This window comes from Aspergillus lentulus (genome assembly GCF_001445615.1).
Source record: "Aspergillus lentulus DNA, contig: Alt04, strain: IFM 54703, whole genome shotgun sequence".
NCBI classification, from domain to species: Eukaryota; Fungi; Ascomycota; class Eurotiomycetes; order Eurotiales; family Aspergillaceae; genus Aspergillus; species Aspergillus lentulus.
This window is the reverse complement of record NW_028322122.1, coordinates 1,140,299-1,158,238: the sequence shown is the minus strand read 5'-3', so window position 1 is coordinate 1,158,238 and position 17,940 is coordinate 1,140,299. Positions and strand designations below refer to the sequence as shown.

The 17,940-nt window shown below is 50.8% G+C and overlaps 7 protein-coding genes across 7 annotated transcripts; 1 reads left to right on the top strand and 6 right to left on the bottom strand.

Moving 5' to 3' along the window:
- Positions 1-82: 82 nt before the first annotated feature.
- On the bottom strand, positions 83-2,484 carry ace2 (putative C2H2 transcription factor (Swi5); the record flags this gene model as incomplete). The annotated part of the gene is made up of 2 exons (XM_033562577.2): positions 83-1,725; positions 1,785-2,484. 2 exons carry the CDS (start codon positions 2,482-2,484, stop codon positions 83-85), a joined length of 2,343 nt encoding a protein of 780 aa, XP_033418468.2.
- A 1,494-nt stretch (positions 2,485-3,978) lies between these two features.
- On the top strand, positions 3,979-4,560 carry ALT_1665 (ubiquitin-ribosomal 40S subunit protein eS31 fusion protein; the record flags this gene model as incomplete). The annotated part of the gene is made up of 3 exons (XM_033562578.1): positions 3,979-4,072; positions 4,136-4,416; positions 4,471-4,560. 3 exons carry the CDS (start codon positions 3,979-3,981, stop codon positions 4,558-4,560), a joined length of 465 nt encoding a protein of 154 aa, XP_033418469.1.
- Positions 4,561-4,977: 417 nt separating this feature from the next.
- ALT_1664 (glycoside hydrolase family 18 protein) lies at positions 4,978-6,692 on the bottom strand (the record flags this gene model as incomplete). Its single annotated transcript, XM_033562579.2, has 7 exons — positions 4,978-5,636; positions 5,722-5,782; positions 5,838-5,887; positions 5,940-5,969; positions 6,023-6,276; positions 6,335-6,435; positions 6,495-6,692. The coding sequence occupies 7 exons, from the start codon at positions 6,690-6,692 to the stop codon at positions 4,978-4,980; spliced, it is 1,353 nt and encodes a 450-aa protein (XP_033418470.2).
- Positions 6,693-8,884: 2,192 nt separating this feature from the next.
- On the bottom strand, positions 8,885-9,635 carry ALT_1663 (uncharacterized protein; the record flags this gene model as incomplete). The annotated part of the gene is made up of 4 exons (XM_033562580.1): positions 8,885-9,013; positions 9,076-9,241; positions 9,306-9,540; positions 9,623-9,635. 4 exons carry the CDS (start codon positions 9,633-9,635, stop codon positions 8,885-8,887), a joined length of 543 nt encoding a protein of 180 aa, XP_033418471.1.
- A 1,608-nt stretch (positions 9,636-11,243) lies between these two features.
- On the bottom strand, positions 11,244-12,322 carry prs2 (proteasome core particle subunit alpha 1; the record flags this gene model as incomplete). Its single annotated transcript, XM_033562581.1, has 5 exons — positions 11,244-11,630; positions 11,694-11,906; positions 11,967-12,061; positions 12,182-12,244; positions 12,316-12,322. 5 exons carry the CDS (start codon positions 12,320-12,322, stop codon positions 11,244-11,246), a joined length of 765 nt encoding a protein of 254 aa, XP_033418472.1.
- Positions 12,323-12,883: 561 nt separating this feature from the next.
- On the bottom strand, positions 12,884-14,260 carry ALT_1661 (WKF domain-containing protein; the record flags this gene model as incomplete). The annotated part of the gene is made up of 1 exon (XM_033562582.2): positions 12,884-14,260. The coding sequence occupies one exon, from the start codon at positions 14,258-14,260 to the stop codon at positions 12,884-12,886; it is 1,377 nt and encodes a 458-aa protein (XP_033418473.2).
- Positions 14,261-14,707: 447 nt separating this feature from the next.
- Positions 14,708-17,879, bottom strand: ALT_1660 (tubulin gamma complex associated family protein; the record flags this gene model as incomplete). Its single annotated transcript, XM_033562583.2, has 2 exons — positions 14,708-16,539; positions 16,604-17,879. 2 exons carry the CDS (start codon positions 17,877-17,879, stop codon positions 14,708-14,710), a joined length of 3,108 nt encoding a protein of 1,035 aa, XP_033418474.2.
- Between the last annotated feature and the right edge of the window lie 61 nt (positions 17,880-17,940).

The following is a 17,940-nucleotide window of genomic DNA, read 5'->3' as shown; positions in this document are numbered from 1 at the left end:
GAGTCGTTGCATCGTGTCATGGTATGTGTGGTGTTCATTCTATTCGTGTGGCTCGTCGCTCGTGCGTCGTTTGAGGCCAAAGCTAGCAGTCCATGAAGAATTCTTTGGTCATATCATCAACCTGGAATTGGAGTGAAAAGAAGTCGTCGTTCATCGAGGTAGCGGCAGAGAATGTCTTGCTCGAGAACAGATCCAGTCCGGGCTCGAAAGTAGACCCATTGACATAGTCGGGAAAAGCGGCCATGTCGGGGTCACTCAGGTCGGGAAATTCATGCTTGAAGTTGGCGGAGCTGTCCGTGCTGATGAAGATATCGAGGTCGGAGCCCTGAGACGAATCAGCCAAGGTGGGAGCCGTATGTGGAGAAGACAGCTCGGCGGTGGAGGTAGCAATATCGGTATATGGATCGGCATTCGAAATGAAAGGCAGGCTCGGTTCTTCAACAATCTTCTCGAGGGGGCGCTTGGAGGGCGACAAAGGCAGCATTTCATCCTCGCTACTGGGTGTGAGTGAGCGGCGACTCTGAGCGGGCGATGGCTGGTTTCCAAAACTCTGTCGCGGAGACGCAGGGGGCGTGAAAGTAAACGCCGATGGAGGCAAGGAAAAGTTGGGTTGGTTGAACGCGGGCATATCCTCTTTCGGGCTCGATCCACCGTGAAGACTCACATTCTCAAGGATTTCGGAAGGCGGAGAGTTGGGGGAATCAACACATCCGGCCGAGGAGTCAAGGGATGACTTCTCGGCGACTCTCTGGCGTGTCTTGGCTGCCTTGTCCTGTCTCTCCTCCAACTCTGGTCGATGTTTCTTTGGACGACCACGTTTTGTTGTCTTGCGCACAATACCCTTGTAACCGCCGATGCACATTCCTCGTTGTCTGTGCCGAGTCAGAGCATCGTGCCTAGCGAATACGTTGCCACAAAGACATTCATAAGGTTTGTCTCCAGTGTGAATCTTGGCGTGACGCTTCAGGTCATGCCCGCGAACGAAGCACTTGTTGCAATGATCACACTTATATTGACGGTCACCAAGGTGGGTCTGGACGTGTGACTTGATATTCTCTTTTCTTCCGAACCGCCGCTCGCAGCCGGGGTGAAGACAAACCCACTTTCCATCCTCCGGGTCCGGGCCAGAGATGTAGGAAGCGATCTCATCGATGGTGATCCCGGTCTCTTTGATAGAAGCATGAACCCTAGCATCAAGATTAAGGCTATCAATCGAAGCCACTCTTGGAGAAAGCCGGGGTTTCGTCAAGGAAGAACTGGAGCTGGTACTCAGCGCCTTCCTGTGGGTTGCGCGATTGGACGCGGCAGGGAAGATGGGCAATTTGTGAGCCTTCTCATGATTGTCCTCGGGGGTTGGCATGGCGGCTAGCTCTGGGGAGGATTGAAAGGACGAGGTTGCTGACGACGGGGCATAGTGACTCTGCGAATAATTCTCTGACTCGGAGATTTCGAAACTGGAACCCTGCTGACTGCCAAACGCATCAAAACTGTCAATTTCAAATGAAGCAGTGTTCGGGGGGGAGGGCATCTCGATTTTGGAGTTGGAAAAGGTAGACCCCGCAACTCCTTGGAGGGACTTGGCTCGTTGCATGTATGCCGACTGGGCTGATGCGGGTGCAGAGCGGCCCGTTTCCTTGGAGGGGGTGGACTGCATGTCCGTACTATACTGAGCAAGTTCCGCTGGTTTCTTGAACGGGGTTGTCGCTGGCGTTATGGGAAAGTAGTCTGGATCGGTCGTCAGTGGTTGGGAGAAAACGACCGGTATGACCGGATGGATCACTTACGCGTATTTGCCTGCTTGGGGGTATGCGGTCGTTGCGAGGGGGTGATATCTGACTGAACAGACTGTCGTCTCCCATCGGCCGAAAGGTTGTTGACTTGAGACCGGAGCGACGTAGCGAGCTGGCCTTGCTGGTAGAAATTCCAGCCACCGTTGTCGAGGATTTGGCCATCAAGGCTATTGACGCATGAGACGTGAGCATTTTGCAGTTGCTGCTGTTGCATCAGATTGAGATTGTTGTCCATTGATCGAATCCCCAAGCTCGGGTTTCCCATGGGAATGAAGCTCGAATTCATGTAAGCCATGCCCGAATGGTTCGCATTGCTGGCAGATTGGGACAATGCCTGCAAGTCTTCCGAGGTCAAAGACGGGCATTCAGGCATCACGGGCATGGGAGCGGAGTGCTGGGGGAAATGCGCCGATTGCGAGAATCGGGGATGCTGCACTCCCCCGGCAAGGATTTGGGGCTGCTGAGTTGCTGTTGCGTTAGTAATGGAAACGGCCCCATCGTGCATAGGTCGAGAACGTTGGACGTGCAAAGGTCGTTGGTCGAGACTCTGTCCACGGCGATGCGCATTGATTCGCTGCAATGCCTGTGCTGGAAGGGTAGGAACTTTGGCGGCTTCCAGCGCATTGGGAGTTGAGATCTGCCGACGATGTTGTCGATAGCGCTCGTGCAGATTGCTATGTGGATTGGCTAACATGTCGGGCGGAGATCTCTGAAGTTCACTCGTGGCGGATGGGTCGACCGACAGTTGGCAGATCTTGCGTCTGGATCTATCAATTCGACCTGTAAGCCTCCTGCAGGAACGTTGCGCCAAATGTACGAAAACGTGCTGTACGAACCTCGAGGAGCGCTAGCCGTTTGGCCGGGCCCAGCAGATGGGAAGCAACCACCCTGTAACAGTGTCAGCTGGTGTCCTATTGAACAAAGATCACAAACCGAGCTAAAGAAGAAGAGAAAGAAAGGAAAGTCTCGAGCTTCCTGTGCGCTAGCTCTTGTAAAGACTTGCGATCACAGCAACAGTCGCAAAGGCTTCAAAGAAAGGCGTAAAAGCTGAAGCTTTGTCGCGCGATTGTCCTCTAGACGTGGAGTCCGAGAAGAAAACAAGCAAGCAGCGAGAATGAAGAGAAACACAGGGTATTTCAATTCAAGATTTGAACCAAGGATGGAGGGGATGAGATGGATCGATAGATGATCGATAGATAGATAGATAGCTCGAAGCTGGATCCAGCAGACCATGGCTATCCCGATCTATCTACTATGCAGCCCATGGTTCCGATCAACAATGGCGGTGTTGGCCCAGCAACGCAGGCGGCTCAGGCGTCGGGGAAACCATCAACCCTTGGCATGAAGCCTGACAACCTCATTGTGGATCGATTGGTGGGCGTTTGCGCCTTGGTTCCAGTGCGGAAAATATTCAAGCTAGGGCCATTGTTCAAACCCTGCGTCTATCTTGTGAGAGTTTACTTGCGCCTGTACGGAGTAAGGAGTTTAGAAAACAACCCCTCATAGTCGAGACACCCTCGAAAGATGCAGCTATATAGGGGCAACCGGGTGCCTATGAAGGGCTCGAATGATTGACTTTGATGATGCTCCCTTTCTTCGCAATAGCATCGAAATTATTGATGGCAATTTATAGGTTTCATGTCGTCAATTATTTGCTAGCAAGGATGGAGGGCCTTGATGATGATGATACTGAGGCTAACTGCCCTGGCGTTCCAAAGATAAACTCTGGCGTCATCCGTCCCGCTCGTCAGATGCCTTAATTTTCAGGCGACAAAGTAAGAAAATAGGATCATCTGTCACGTGCTCAGGCCGGGTCTCGGAGCGGCGAAATGAATGATCCAGACGTTCAACGCTAGATCAAATCGGGCAAAATGCAGTGCACGTGACCACACAATCATTTTAATCGCACACTCCGCCAGAATCACTTTTACACACGATCGCAACGAAGGTTGAGGAAGACAAGTCTTGTCGAGGTGAGTTTGCAGCCCATACGTTACTCCATGTGCCTTCATCCAAATGGGATCACTTAGATTTCATTCAACATCCATTATCCTCGACATTGCAGTGTAATCTCTCCGAAAGCGCGAGCAGAAATTGCAACCGAGGATCATGGCTTTCGCACAACTCTTTAAAAAAAGCTCAACGACCACGGCTCTGACGATGTCTCTCTCACAGGCCTTCATTCAAGATGCAGATCTTCGTCAAGACCCTTACGGGTAAGACTATCACCCTCGAGGTGGAGTCTTCGGACACCATTGACAATGTCAAGTCCAAGATCCAGGGTACGCAACCCCTCCGAGCATCGTGAACCCGAGAAGAACTCTTAACCTGACTTGGTAAAACAGACAAGGAGGGAATCCCCCCCGACCAGCAGCGTCTGATCTTCGCTGGCAAGCAGCTCGAGGACGGCCGTACCCTCTCTGACTACAACATCCAGAAGGAGTCGACCCTGCACCTCGTGCTCCGCCTGCGTGGTGGTGCCAAGAAGCGCAAGAAGAAGGTCTACACCACCCCCAAGAAGATCAAGCACAAGCGCAAGAAGACCAAGCTCGCTGTCCTCAAGTACTACAAGGTTGACGGCGATGGCAAGATCGAGCGTCTCCGCCGCGAGTGCCCCTCCCCCGAGGTATGTTAACTTTCTCTCGTCTGAAAAGTGAGTCTCGAACTAACGAACTTGTAGTGCGGTGCTGGTATCTTCATGGCTGCTATGCACAACCGTCAGTACTGCGGCAAGTGCCACCTCACCTACGTCTTCGACGAGTCCAAGTAAATGCTTGGCTTTTCTGAAACGGGTCGTTCCACTGTTCGTCCGTGCCGGTAGTGTGTGGTGATTTACTGGGCAATGTCGGTATTGGTTGGAGTGGTGGAATCAGGTTGAGGTAGTAGCAGTTCAAGAAAATAAAGATAAAAAATCGGAAATCCTGCCATCCATTACTTTCTCATATGCTTTGCAGTAGCGTAGTGCTGAAGACTACTCACTCGTGCTACAGTGGTAGTCAACTTGGATGAGACCGTCAAGGTAATGGCTCTACCGAGATTTCAGATGGTGGTAGGAACTGAAAGTTGATCATCACCATATCATTAGATCACCTAAGTGAATCTGTCAAAGATCGCTAAGAACTACCGGTCACAACGAAAAGCTCGAGTAATGTCACATGGCATCAAGTCGTCGGTTTGCACTTTGGCTTCAAGGGAAACCAGCACGCAGGTTGTCGAATCGAGACTCGTGGTAGTCCAGATTATTCTGGGCCTGTTCGAGTGCATTTACGCCGCCAACGCCTTCCACAAAAGTCCCAATGAGACTGCCATCGGCCTTATTCGCCGCCTTTCCTCCCTTGTCACCACTGGCTTCCCACCACATGCCACCTCCCAAGCCCTGCTTCTTGATGAAGTCCACTTTCAACTCGGCAGCGGCGACGGTGTCGTACGAGACCATGGTGCGCGCGCCTGCATCGTAGGACCAAGAGGCCCCTGCTTGCTGGTCAAAGACCTCCATTGCTCCGGGTTGGGGGAGAGCTTTGTAATCCCAAACACCATGCTCCCAGCTCCCAGCTCCATTGCCGGAGTAGGGGGTGCCGGGCCCGTTGGTGCTCAAGAAGTCACGGCCGTACAGCGGCATTCCCAGAACGATCTTGGAAGGCGGGACTCCTCCGACCTGAGTGTAGTAATTGACGGCCTGGATCGTCGAAAACGGAGTGGAAGAGGGGTTGCCATTGGATGGGAAGAGGTTGGCCTGGTGGCCTGTAATGGAGTCCCAGCTTCCGGCGTAATCGTATGCCATGAGATTGTAAAAATCGAGAAAAGGTGTCATCTCCCGCAGCTTAAGCTTGGAGTAATTGTTTGGTCCTAGATTGAATGTCAATTAGACCCACGCTACCGGCTGACCAGTGCCGAACGAATGATTCTGCGCAGAGGCAAGGGCAAGACTTACCGGCAGGGCAAGCAATCGTGAGAAGAAACCTGCGATTGGGGCCGGCTGCTCCGTCCAATGCCTAGGGAGGTCAGTCCACTGACCGTGACGACGGAGACATGCAGAATCCAACTCACCTCTCTGCACGTCTGAAGCAACGACACATAAGCTTGAGCCTCAACTTCGTCTTGACAGAAAGTCAACAATCGCTGGTCACCAATGGCACCTTTTAAACTCACTTTGCGGGTATTCCCAATCGATATCGATACCTGATCAATCAGCAACTGCCGCAACCCAATGCATCATCAAGGGGAAAACCTACCGTCGAAACCATAATCAAGGACCAGCTTCGTAGCAGACTGGGCAAAAGTGTTGCGTCCAGCATCCGTGCTTGTACCTTGGGTGAGATTGGCAGATAAGGTCCAACCTCCAATGGAGAGAAGGACCTTGAGCTTGCGGTTTTGCTTCTTGAGGAGGAACAACTGTTTGATGCAACCGTAAACGTTGTTTCCGGGTTCATTCCAAGAATCACCAGGATAGTGTTTGTCGACATCCGCGAATGGATCTCTCAGAAAACTGTCGTCACCATTAGTCAAGCTGTCACATAGAAGAGTATGCTTCGATGAATACTCACACTTCTCCCGAATCAGGTCGGACATCGGCGAAGGCGTAGAGAACATGAGTCAGTTTGTCCGCGGGAAGATCGAAAGCATGGTAGTTGCGTTGATAAATTGCCTAGCTGACTGTTAGCCAGGTCCTGTTGGATTCATCTGAAAAAGTAGGGAAATACTCACCCAATTGACAAAGTATGCGATGGACTTGTAACCGCCCTCCATGCTGATCTCACTAGAATTCTCGGTAGCTGCAACGATGTTAGACTGAGTACGACAACCAGTGTCATTTCCATTGGGAACGGAAAGAGCGAGGGGAGCTGCAAGCCCAATGAGGGCTATGAGCCAAAGGAGACAGTAATTGAAAGGATTGGACGCCATTCTTCCACCAGTGGAAGGTAGGCTGATTGAAAGGAGCGACAGAAGGTACTGCCAGCAGAGTAGATCTCTGTAGAAGCACAAAGGAGCGAAGAAGTACAGATATTATAAAAGAAGAGAGAGAAGGAGAGGAAGCTGGAAAGTAGGAGGTACTTAAAGACCATGGTTTTGCCAGATATCGCGCGAGTTAGGTCGCGAGAATACTAGTGAATGAGGAACACTTACTCGCGAGGTTGTGAATGAAAACCAGAGGTTTTCAGGGTTTCGTGAATAGATAGGACGAAAAGAGACAGCCAACAGCTCTAGTTTGATAACCTAAGGTAAAAAATGAGTGAATTATAGGATTAAAAGAGACGAAGAGACAAGCAAGAACAGTGCTAGATATGACACTTGAATACTAATCCTACTTACCGTAAAAAGGACTCTGGACAAGTTTTAGATAAGGATCTCGATTCTCCAGATACAATTCTTGCTGCCTGATTATCTGAACTTCTCTCTTGAACTAGGATAGAGCATTGACAGAGATGTTGTCAAGTTTCCCGCCACAGAACTAGATCAGATTAAGGCAGAGAAATGGAATAGCCTCACAGATACCCCACTTGGGCTAGCTCTGTCGATCCGTCATGAGACAGGGGAACTGTGCAACACGAAGAGTGTCGGCTGGCTCTGGTGTCGTCCAGTCCTGGTTCGTCTTCACATCTCGAGAGGCTTTTGCTATGCACTTGAAACCAGAGTGAAGCTCTATCATGGGAACATGGGTTGCACTTGGTAAACCACGGGACGATCCCCGGTAGTGTCCGATCAACTTAATCTGGACATTTAAGCACCGACAGAACGGCTTCAGGATGCATCTACAGATGAAGGGGGTCGAGGAGGTGGTGGATGATGAATCAAGTCTCGAGATATAGATCACACGAGGAGGTCAACCTTAGAAGGACAAGAGTGACTGAGGTTCTACATGATCGAAGTGATGAAAGGTTGTGAAACACTTGGAAAATCAACTGCAGAACCCTTGTATGTCGTGCTTTTTTCCTTCTCACTGAAATCGATTCATTGGTTACGAATAAATCAGACAATTTGCGTCTTCCTGACTGGACAGAAAAGAGGAATCAAAAAAGGCAATGCAACGTGGCCGAGGATAACCTAAATATTGCACATTCCACGACCCAGTCCGGATTCCAGCAGACGACAGCAGACCTCGTGGGATCAGTCACACAACCTGCGGATTTGTACATATTTACATGGGTGAGATGAACCATAGCAGTTCCCGAATCCTTGACCCCATGTCAATTCCCAAACATCAATCATCAAACCTCAAAAGGTCAAAAACGTCAACCAGAGAGGACCACATCTGGACCTTACCTCGCCAGCTGAACACTGCCCACAACCCACAGAGTCAGCCCACCGATTGGTGTTGACTGACTCGACACTACTGCAGGACCCTTCGCACGGCCACACTGTGTCATCATGGTAGTCAATCTCAAGGTAGACCGGAAATAGCACCGGTTCGAGCATTCTTTACGAGTTAGATAGCTATCGTAGTCTATGCACCTCAAAACAAAACAGGAATCGAAAACCATTCAACTCGGGGGGGAAAAAGCACAGTGGGCTGCTGGGTTTTTGCCCCACTGTATCTCAGCTGGAATGTGTCTGACCCTTGACTCCACTCGGAAGTATCAAGTTCACAGATACTCCACGAGGAACAAGCGTCAGAACTCAATCCTGTGACACGGATATGGTTCTTTCTTGTGGCTAGTGTGACGTTAGAGTCTAGTCATCCGGCATCTGGTATCGTGCTTAGAGTACCGAAGACACGTTAAGGCACCCGGTACCATCAGAGACCTCCGGGTCTGCAGGGGTGGACACAGAAGCATACAAATCAGTCGCAGTAATAAGACACTAGGAACAATGACACAGAAAACGTTAAATTTCAACCATATCTAAACCCGAAACACACAGACAATTGGCCACTCAAGGGATATCATCGGTTATAGTAACATATAGAAGAATGGAAAATAGAAAGAAACGAAAGGATGCCCGCAGGTTGCTTTTGTGTCCCTCCAAAGGATAAGCGACCGGCGCTTTTGGATCAAGAGAAACTGTATTATGCCACCTCCCGTATTAATTCGTCGGACCAGAGTAGATATGTCACCAGCGGTCAAACCACATCTTGAAACAAAGGTCACTTCGGGTTTTTACGATTGTGACCGGATCAAGGCCAGAATCGCGCTCAGAGACGGGTCGTCGTCCAGCCAGTGTCCTGCGCGTACATCCGCAGCCCGAAGATCAGCGACGACATGCGCATCGGTTATTCGTTGAAGTTCCTGACAAGACGTCAGGTCAGGCTGTGCTTTCTAGAGTGGATTTCTTTGCGAAGGAAACCTACCTGTCGGAATGTGTCGTCCACAGCCTTCAGATGGCTCGAATGTTGCGGTCCTGGTCTCTGACCCCGAAGGATATTTTGCCGATGAATCGCCCAGCGTCTGGCTGCTGCCGCCCGGAGGTAGATCTTATGCGCTTGGAAGCGCCTTGCGCTGGCGTCGAGGATGACCCTAACGGTGTGGCAGATAAGAATATGCCTCCTCAGCTCTTCGCTCGGCGGTGGAAGATATGTACCTCTGCAGTTCTGCCCGTTCCATCTCCTCACTGCTCGCTTGAGTAGGTACTGCTCTTGCATCGTAGCTTGCCGAGATAAGAGTCCGCGCTGCAGCGATGCTCTCCCTCAGCACAACATAGCCTTCCTCATGGGCATCTTCTGGCGGTGCTTGCACATTCTGCTGGGGAATGTGCATGAGAAGCGTCCGGTAGTCGTTGACAATCTCAGCGACCCTCAGGGCTCGAGCTTGATTAACTGTGATTTGGGTTACCCATTAGCATCTTGTAGGTCGCGGACTACCTCGAAGTGTCCATTGCCGGGTGATAACACTGCTTACGTCCATCAGCCATTGTTACTGTGTGAGAAGCACTTTGAGGACACACAATGCAGAGAGAGGAGGAAGCAACGACAAGATTGCAAGAGCAAAAGAGCAAAAAGGTAAAGACAAACAGACAAGAGAACCAACCCGTTCGTGCTCAAGATGGTTTCATATACAAAGTCTCGTCCCGGGGTCAAGGGAGCGTTTTCCTTTTAAGCTTGATCCTCCATTGATCAATTGCTCAATATACCAGCTAGGACCGTATAGCTGGAGACGCAGGAAGGACAGGATCTCTACACAAAGACACGATCCCTAGCCGTGGCTGGCTGCACCAATGGCTGCTTGGAAGAGCAGGTTAGAGTATCACAGCTCGTCAGCACAGCTGGGCGATGACCACAACAGTGGATCTGGAGCAAGCAAAGGACCCATGTATAGCCATGCATCCGAGCATCCACATAGACCTTTCCATTGTCGTATTCCGAAGCCTGGAACCCGGAACCTAAGCGCGAGACTAAGGTTGGCTCCTGCTCGAAAATGACGAATTTAGTATGTAGCAGAGCGTTGGAGCAGGGGTATAAAAAAAAGAATGGAAAAAAAAAAAGAAAAAGGTAAACAATTGATAGATTGGGACAGAGAACCACTCCGCAGAACATGGATATCGAATGGTCAATGGTCAGTGGCCAATTCATCCCGTTTGCTCATGTGTCAAAACCAAGTCAGCGGAATGCTGATCCACCAAAGTGTCTGGCTGCTGGATCTCGGAATAACGGTAGGATATCTACAAAGGGTCATAGTGTATGCGTCTTAAAGTAGAGTGGGGGCGTTGGTTAGAGAGCTAGTGCTGTGGTTCGTCCGAAACTGGCACGACGAGTCGTGGAGTCAGTCGCGATTCGAAAGTCAAGAACACTGCAGCACACATTCCAGCTGGATGGCACAAGCAAATATGTCCGCCACATGCCGATTGGGAATGTACTCATCTGCGACTTTACAAAAGAAAAAAGCAGCTGTTAACAAGATGGTTGACGATGAGGATACTGTTGTGGTAGACGTAGGTAACAACGAGCGTCAAGCCACACCACACAGCTCAGCCACACGTCCGCACCGCCAAAAAAAAAGCAACTGCAGCTGAAAGTGGAAAAGTGATAGGTGGTACCTTAGTGCCTGAGGCGCCAGAGACCTGAACTCACGATCCACATGTGGCGAAATAAGCAGGAGTAACATCCTCTTTGACGAACTATAGATCGTAGCGGACAGTTGACAAGGATGTCTGGGTTGGTTTATCCCTGACGCTGCTTTACAACAAATACATCTGGTTACTGTAACGCTTGCCGAAGCGAGTTCGGCACAGTCGAAACGCAGCTCCCGCATGTTGTAGTCCACAGCGCCCTCAATCCGAGCCTGTCAGATAGCAAGGATCTTATATCACAGCCATTGTCCCCGTACTTTGAAGTTGCCACCGATGTGGAGGACAGCGGACGATGCTGTGGCCTACCTTTTTGAAACAAGAACTCGGACTCGCATTGAACAAGGCGCTCCAAGAATATCAGCAGTAGGGACGAATGAGACAGCGCACAGAGCATCAAAGGAGTAACATTGTTATGTCGTCTGCATCTAGCAACATGGATTCTCCTTTACCAAATCAATCCTTCTCGCTGATGGCCTGTAGCCGCTCGTCAATCTCGTCTTCCGTCAATGCACGGAAAGCAGGATCTGTTCCCTCCCTGCCGTCTGCTCGAGGACCACCAACGATACCAATCTCCAATTCGTGCTTCTTGAAGTCGACGCTCAACACGTTGCTCAAGGCCGTGATACCGAGCTCGACCACCTCCTCCCAACTACCCTCAGCATAATCCTTGTTCTTCAGTTTCTTTTCCAAGTAATTGAGCGCTTCCTGCTGCTTGGGACCGGATGCAGTGGCCTTGTACCCGACATAGTATCCTGCGGGATCGCACTTGTAAAGTTGTGGGCCTTTCTCGTCGTCAACGGAGATCAGAGTCATGGCAACACCTAGCGGACGCATGTAAGCCTGCAGGTATTACCCTCGTTAGCCTGCGATTCGACATTTAGCAAGGGAGCCAAAAAGACCAACCCTTTGTGTGTAAACTTGGTTGATGTTGGCAAGTCTCTTTGCAAGGACGTCGCATGGCATTTCGTAGCCATATTTGTATCGGAATTCAGCCGCCTCTCCGCGAGCACGGTCGACAGAAGCTCTGGCATCAGCAATAGAACCAGTCATGACACAACCGACGGAGGGAGAAAGCCGAAAAATGTGCGAAACGGACGATGGGTCAATCAGTTTATCCTTTGATGATTCAATTAGATTGCCGCAATATCCCTGCCAAGTGAGGGTGAAAGGACCTACAGCGACTTTCTTCTGGGACAATACCACTGCGCAGTTCTTCCCCCTCACCCCGATTGAGGTGATATTTGCAGCTGTGATAGCCTTGAAGGCATATTCTAATTTTCAATAATCAGCGTTGTTTAGCCGAGCGATGATGGCATTTGCTGCGTTGCCCACAAGGAGGGTCGGGACCGCAGACTGAAGAAAACTGGCGTGCCATCGAAAAATGTACATACCGACTTGGTACAGACGACCTTGGTCCGAGAAAATGGTAATGTGTCTGTCATATCCAGCGCTCCCTATTCGGAAGAGGATGTCAGCTCTGATGAAGTCATGGAGGTCAACTCAGATGGAGAAGCCAGGAGCTTACCAGACATGATTGCGTTGTGCGATATTATTCCTTAGGAAAAGAAAACAGACAAAAAATGAGTATATGACTCTAAGGAGGTAGAGATTGGGATTGAAAGGAAGAGGATTGGAGGATGAAGGACAGTGAATCTCCAACGTACGCGTGCTTGAAGGTGCCTGGCCGAAGCTCCAAGCTTCTGAGCCCGATTGAGTAAGCTCCGCTGTCACCGCCTTTACATATCCTACAGCAACATACTCTGTTGATATACGCATACACTTATGTTTCGATTGACTGAATCCACTACTATTTCACTCTTATAGTATTTCTGGGCTGAAATAGCTTAGCCTTAGATACATATTCAGAGATATCACCATGTAATCTACAAAAACTCCGTACAAACCCAGCCTAAGTACCAGCTTCTGACTATACACAATACAAACGGCAATGCAATACATGAGATGCTAGTGTTCCTCCATATTGTAAAGTTCTAAATGGGGTAAATGTGACGCTTGAGCTATATATGGTGATCAAACGAGCCGCCGAAGACATCCACAGAATGAGGAGGGTCAGAGCCCTTGAATGTATACTTTCAGTCGCTGTCACTATCGCTATCACTGCTAGAGTCTATCGACGAGTCGCTGGAACTTTCACTTGAGCTGGCCTCCTTCTTCCTTGTAGCTTTCTTTTTGTCGCTGCCGTTGTCATCACTATCGCTGCTCGAATCGGTCGATGAGCTGTCGCTAGAGCTGTCTTTCTTCGGCTTTCCGGCCTTTTTGGGCTTCTTCTCGCTGTCGCTGTCACTGTCACTTGAACTCTCGCTTTCACTGCTGCTCGAGATTTCCACGAAAGCAGTCCGGTTCTTCTTCTTCTTTTTCGCAGGCGGAGCCTGGGTGCTCGGTCCGCGCTTCGCTTTTGTTTTCTCGAGGTAGAACAACTTCCCGCTGACAGCAAACAGCACGAGCTCCGCTCGCTGCCGTCTCTGAAGCTTCGCCAGTCGTTCTCCGTCAAGCGAATCAGGTGACTCAAGGTCGTCAAAATCGTCCTTGCCTTGCGACAAGCGTGTTCTGAAAGCCTCCACGGCCTTGTTGTAGCCTGTCATATCAGACTCGGCCTTGTCCTCCGTCTCCGCTTCTTGCTCTCTTGCCAGATCCTCTTCCATTTCAGCTTTCACAACCTCCTCGGCAACCTGTCGTAGCCGTTGCTTCGCACCCTCGCTTTTCAATCCCTTGAGGTAAGAAAGAAGTGCAGCGTTGTGGCTCGCAGGAACATGTTCCAAAGACAAGATGTGTTTGAATAGATGCGTCTCGCGGTTTTTCTGGAATTTCCAGGCGGATCGGTTCTGGTGGTATAGATTGAGATACGATAGAATAGGAGACTCGTGAGACGTCGGTGTAGTATCAGAAGCAGTCGTAGCAGGCTGATTCTTCTTCTTTTGCTTCTTCTCCTTCTTCTTCTTCTTCTTTTTCTTCTCGCCCTCGTCATCCGCGTCAACCTGTTCCTCCGTAGCAAGGGGAGCCTGGCCCTCCTCAGCATCCGCATTGATTTTAGAATCATCCTTAACATCGGGACGACTGTCGCTCTCGCTCTCCTCAGGGTCCCGCATCACCGTATCCGCCGAAAAGGACACCCTCTTCTTCTTGCGCCGCTGCTGAGACTCGGACTCCGGCTCGGCAGCCACTTTGTCCTCCTCGTCATTCTCGTCATCAAGCCGTCTCTTCTTGCTCTTCTTCTCTTTCTGCTTCTGCTTCTTCTCGCCCGCGTCGGCCGTCACTGCGGCGTCCTCGGTGCCCTGCCCATCGCTGGACTTGCTCTTTTTCTTCTTGTCCTTGGCTTTCTTGTCCTTCTTATCAACCTCCTTGGCCTCACCGTCTTCTACTGCAGGCGTATCCTTCGCGTGCTTGAGCTTGCGGCCTGCCTTTTTCGACGCCGACACATGCGACGACTGTGCCGATTCCTCGCTCGACATGGGGAGCGTAAGCGGTATTCTCGGGAACGTCAGGTGGAATTGGAGAATTGAGTATATTGCACGATTGTTTAGAGCTATTTCGAATGCGAGAAGAGTAAATTATTCGGGTATTAGCCCTTGGTGAAAGGTATATCGATCTTGGTGAATTCATGAAGCTCTGGAAAATTTTCCACGTGAGTTGCGGAGTCTGCAGCATAGCGTCCGCTTATCAGGACGGGGCCACCGATAAGCGATTGGCCTTGGAGAAAGATATTTGGAGTAGTCTGTACCAGCAATATGTGTGATATTTACATATTCCTTCAATAGGTCAACATAATGTTAAAGTTCTATATCGTTGGGAAAACCGTATATTCATCTCGCGTTATCATGCAGGCCCATTTCCAGACTCCGACGAGTGTCCGACTCCCGACATCTAAACCCATGTGCGTGAAAATGCTCGAGTTGAAATCATGACCCGGTTCCACTTCCATTACCGCTATGCTCAGCTCCCGAGGTGTCTTTCCTTTCCCTTCTGGCTTCCTTTTGGGGCCCAACCTCGCCGTTGCCTCCGGGCGCGGTAGATGCTGCAGCCTTTCGCCTTGCCCGCTCCTTGTCCTTGGTGCTGGTCGTTGCCGTCCTCCTTCTCCGGACTGGTTCGTAGACATCGTTGAAGTTCATGACCACTCCAAGGAAGCGCATATCGACGTCGGGTTGGTAGGCTAGGTCGCCCAGGAGCACGTTCAGCCTGGAGCGGAACTCCGCAGAGAGCTCGCGCAGACGTGTGCGAAGTGACGCCAGCATGTTGTCGTCTGCAGCAAGCTCTTGGCCGGCGAGAGATGACGGGGTATCGAACCCATCGCCATCAACTCCGACTGTTGGAGTTTGGGCCACCGACGGGGGGAATGACGATAATGAGTTCTTATGCCCTTGTGGATGCCGGGAAGATAGGAGATCGCGCTCAGTAACGCCCCAGCGCCCCTGAGCGGTGCGCGTTTCTATTTTAGCACTGAGCTCTTGTCTTCGGGTAAACTCTGCCACGGAAAACGAATAGAGTCCATCGACGGCATCCTTGTACGCCAGCATGATCTTCAATATTTGATGAAGTTGGGTCAAGAAGCCCTCTTCTTGTTTGTGACCGGATGCGGTGCGGGGTGAGGATGTCGAGCCCAACAGACCCTTGTGCGTGATAGAGTTGAGATATTTGGTATGTGCTTCAATCAAATCATCAAGCGTACAACCTGGCTTGGAGATGGCCGCCTGCAATTGATCCCAACTGGCCTCGATGACCTCAAAGAGGATGTAGTACTGGAGCTGGCAAACAAAGTGAATCATTTCCGCGATGACACACCTTGCCCGTTTCCAGTCAGCTCCGACTTTGTCGCTGACGCTTCCTAGGACTCCGCGAGCGCCGGTCATACACCGCCGCCAAGTGCTGCCCAGGGCAAATTCGACGCGCTTAACTCGCCATAGGAAATTAAACACCTTCAGATATTGAGTCGAGCCCCATGGCGTGATAACAACATCAACAGGCGCATCAATCTTGTATTCTAACGTAAAGCAGTCCCATCCTATCTCGCCGTGACTGAGTTCCAACATACGGGCATCTAAACGGCGGAGAACGTCGGGCGGATCGTATTGAGCGTTGGAAGCACGAATGGCATGCTCGAGCTGCGCGGTGAGAGTGTGCCTATATTGTGAATTGGCAGGCCGATCGAGGTTCGACGCCAAGGATTCCATGAGCAAGGCGATGAAGTCGCCCTGGCCCAGTAGCAGATACTTCTTGAGCGCGTGCAAGTGGTCGAATAGTTTGAACTTGTCGTTCATGAGGTGGATGAGTCGCGCCATAGTCGTTTTGTAGGCTTCATCAATGGATGCCTCGAGGCTAGCCGTATCACCATAGTGTAACTCTTTGGAGGCTTCTTTAGAGTATGCCTCAACCCATCCAGAGTCCCCACATCCGTATCTGATGAAGTTCAAAGATTTGCCGATAAGAAAGACTTTCTTCGCAAAGTCCTGCGTGATGATTGACGGTACCATCTCATCATCCAGTTTATACTTGTCTTCCCAGACACTGGTCGCAAGCCGTCGTGGGTCTGTGTTTGGCCTGAATTCCGGCTCCACGACAAAAAACTCCTGGTACGGATCTGAAAGCTCACCATCATAGATCCACAGTCGCAGCATATCGTAAAACGGGCGTGTAACGTGGGAGAGCAGCTTCTCCGCAAAGCTGTTAACAAAAGGGTCTCCATGAGACGTTGAGAAACTATGAATCAATGATATCAATTGACCACCTTTTTTGTCTGAAATGCCATTAGCTCGATGGAAGATAAAGAATGCAGTCGAGGAAAGGAAAAGCACACTTACTGCGAGCCTCCTCAACTATCAAACTCATCAACCGTAACGCCATTGTCGCATCTCTTGTCCATACTACACAACGCTTCAACGTTACCAACCCTTTGGACGATTCCTTCGACTGATAGGGGTCTCCGCTAGCGGCCAGCGCCCGTCGAATCTCCCCTTCCAAGGTTGCTACAAGACCCAGGTAGGAACGGAGCTCGTTTGAAAGAGCAGCCCGTAGGCTCTGGGTGAGCAAGCCACCTCCAGAATCCTCCACGTATTTCGACAGGCCTTTATATAGCAGACACGGCTCTGCCAAGGTGTTCAAGAGAGACAAGACGGGTATGGGGAGAGTCGGCGGTAGATTTAGAACGGAAGATGACGAGAATTCCAAATTGGAAGACGACAATCCTTGTAAGTTGTAGGGTAAATCACGTAAAAGTCCGCTCTCATGAGGCCGCTTTTCGAAGTTATCTGAAAATGACTGGGTCTGAAACGATGCCTTCTGAACGTCCGCAGGGCGGCTATCTCTAGGCGCAGCATCGTGTGCGCCACGAGCCATTCGACCTCCTTTTACTCTATCAGCTGTGGCATGCCCATGTTCCTGGTCGACATCCTTTTCCCTTTCCCACTCCTGCCGCCGCACGGAGGCCTTCCGCTCCATCTTGGCTGGAATCTGCGAAGCAGAGGAGCTGACAGCCGGGCTATCCTCGTCCGAATCCCCCTCCACTCTTGGCCCCAGGCCTTGTCTTGCTCTCTGATGACCACTCTTCAACATCATATTCTGCAGGTTCCCTGCATCCATAAGCGGGCTCCGACTTCTCCCATTCTCGTCCGCGACCTCGACCTGGGGATCCGATCCCGACAGCCGATATAGCAAGTACAGAATCGCCCATTTCTGCGACAGAACCGGTTGCGTCAGCAAGCGCGAATACAAGTTTGAAAACCGCACAGCTTTGTCGGGGCTCGCATTCTCCCGGAGGAGTTTCCGCTTGATAAGGTCCGACGCGTTATTGATGTTCTCCCCTCCTGCTAAACTGCCTCTGCGAGTGATGCCCAGGCCTGTGCCGTCAGCTGGCGAGGCGTGGCCATTTCCGGAGCTTGAGGATGTGTCGATGATGCGCCATGCACGTTCGAGGTTCTCGTGGTGTCGGCGTTCTTCTGCTTCGGCAAGTAGCTCGTCTGCGTCTTCGGAGACGGTATCGCCGATCTCTGAGAGGGATATAGGTGGAGTCAGGGAATCGACAAGTTGAGAAAGGGCATCTTCAATGCGACGCGGCCGCGCGGGTTGACGCGAAGACATTGTCCGGGCCGCAGTTCGCGGATTTGCCTTTTAAATACCGCCTGTCCTCAATTTGGTGGCC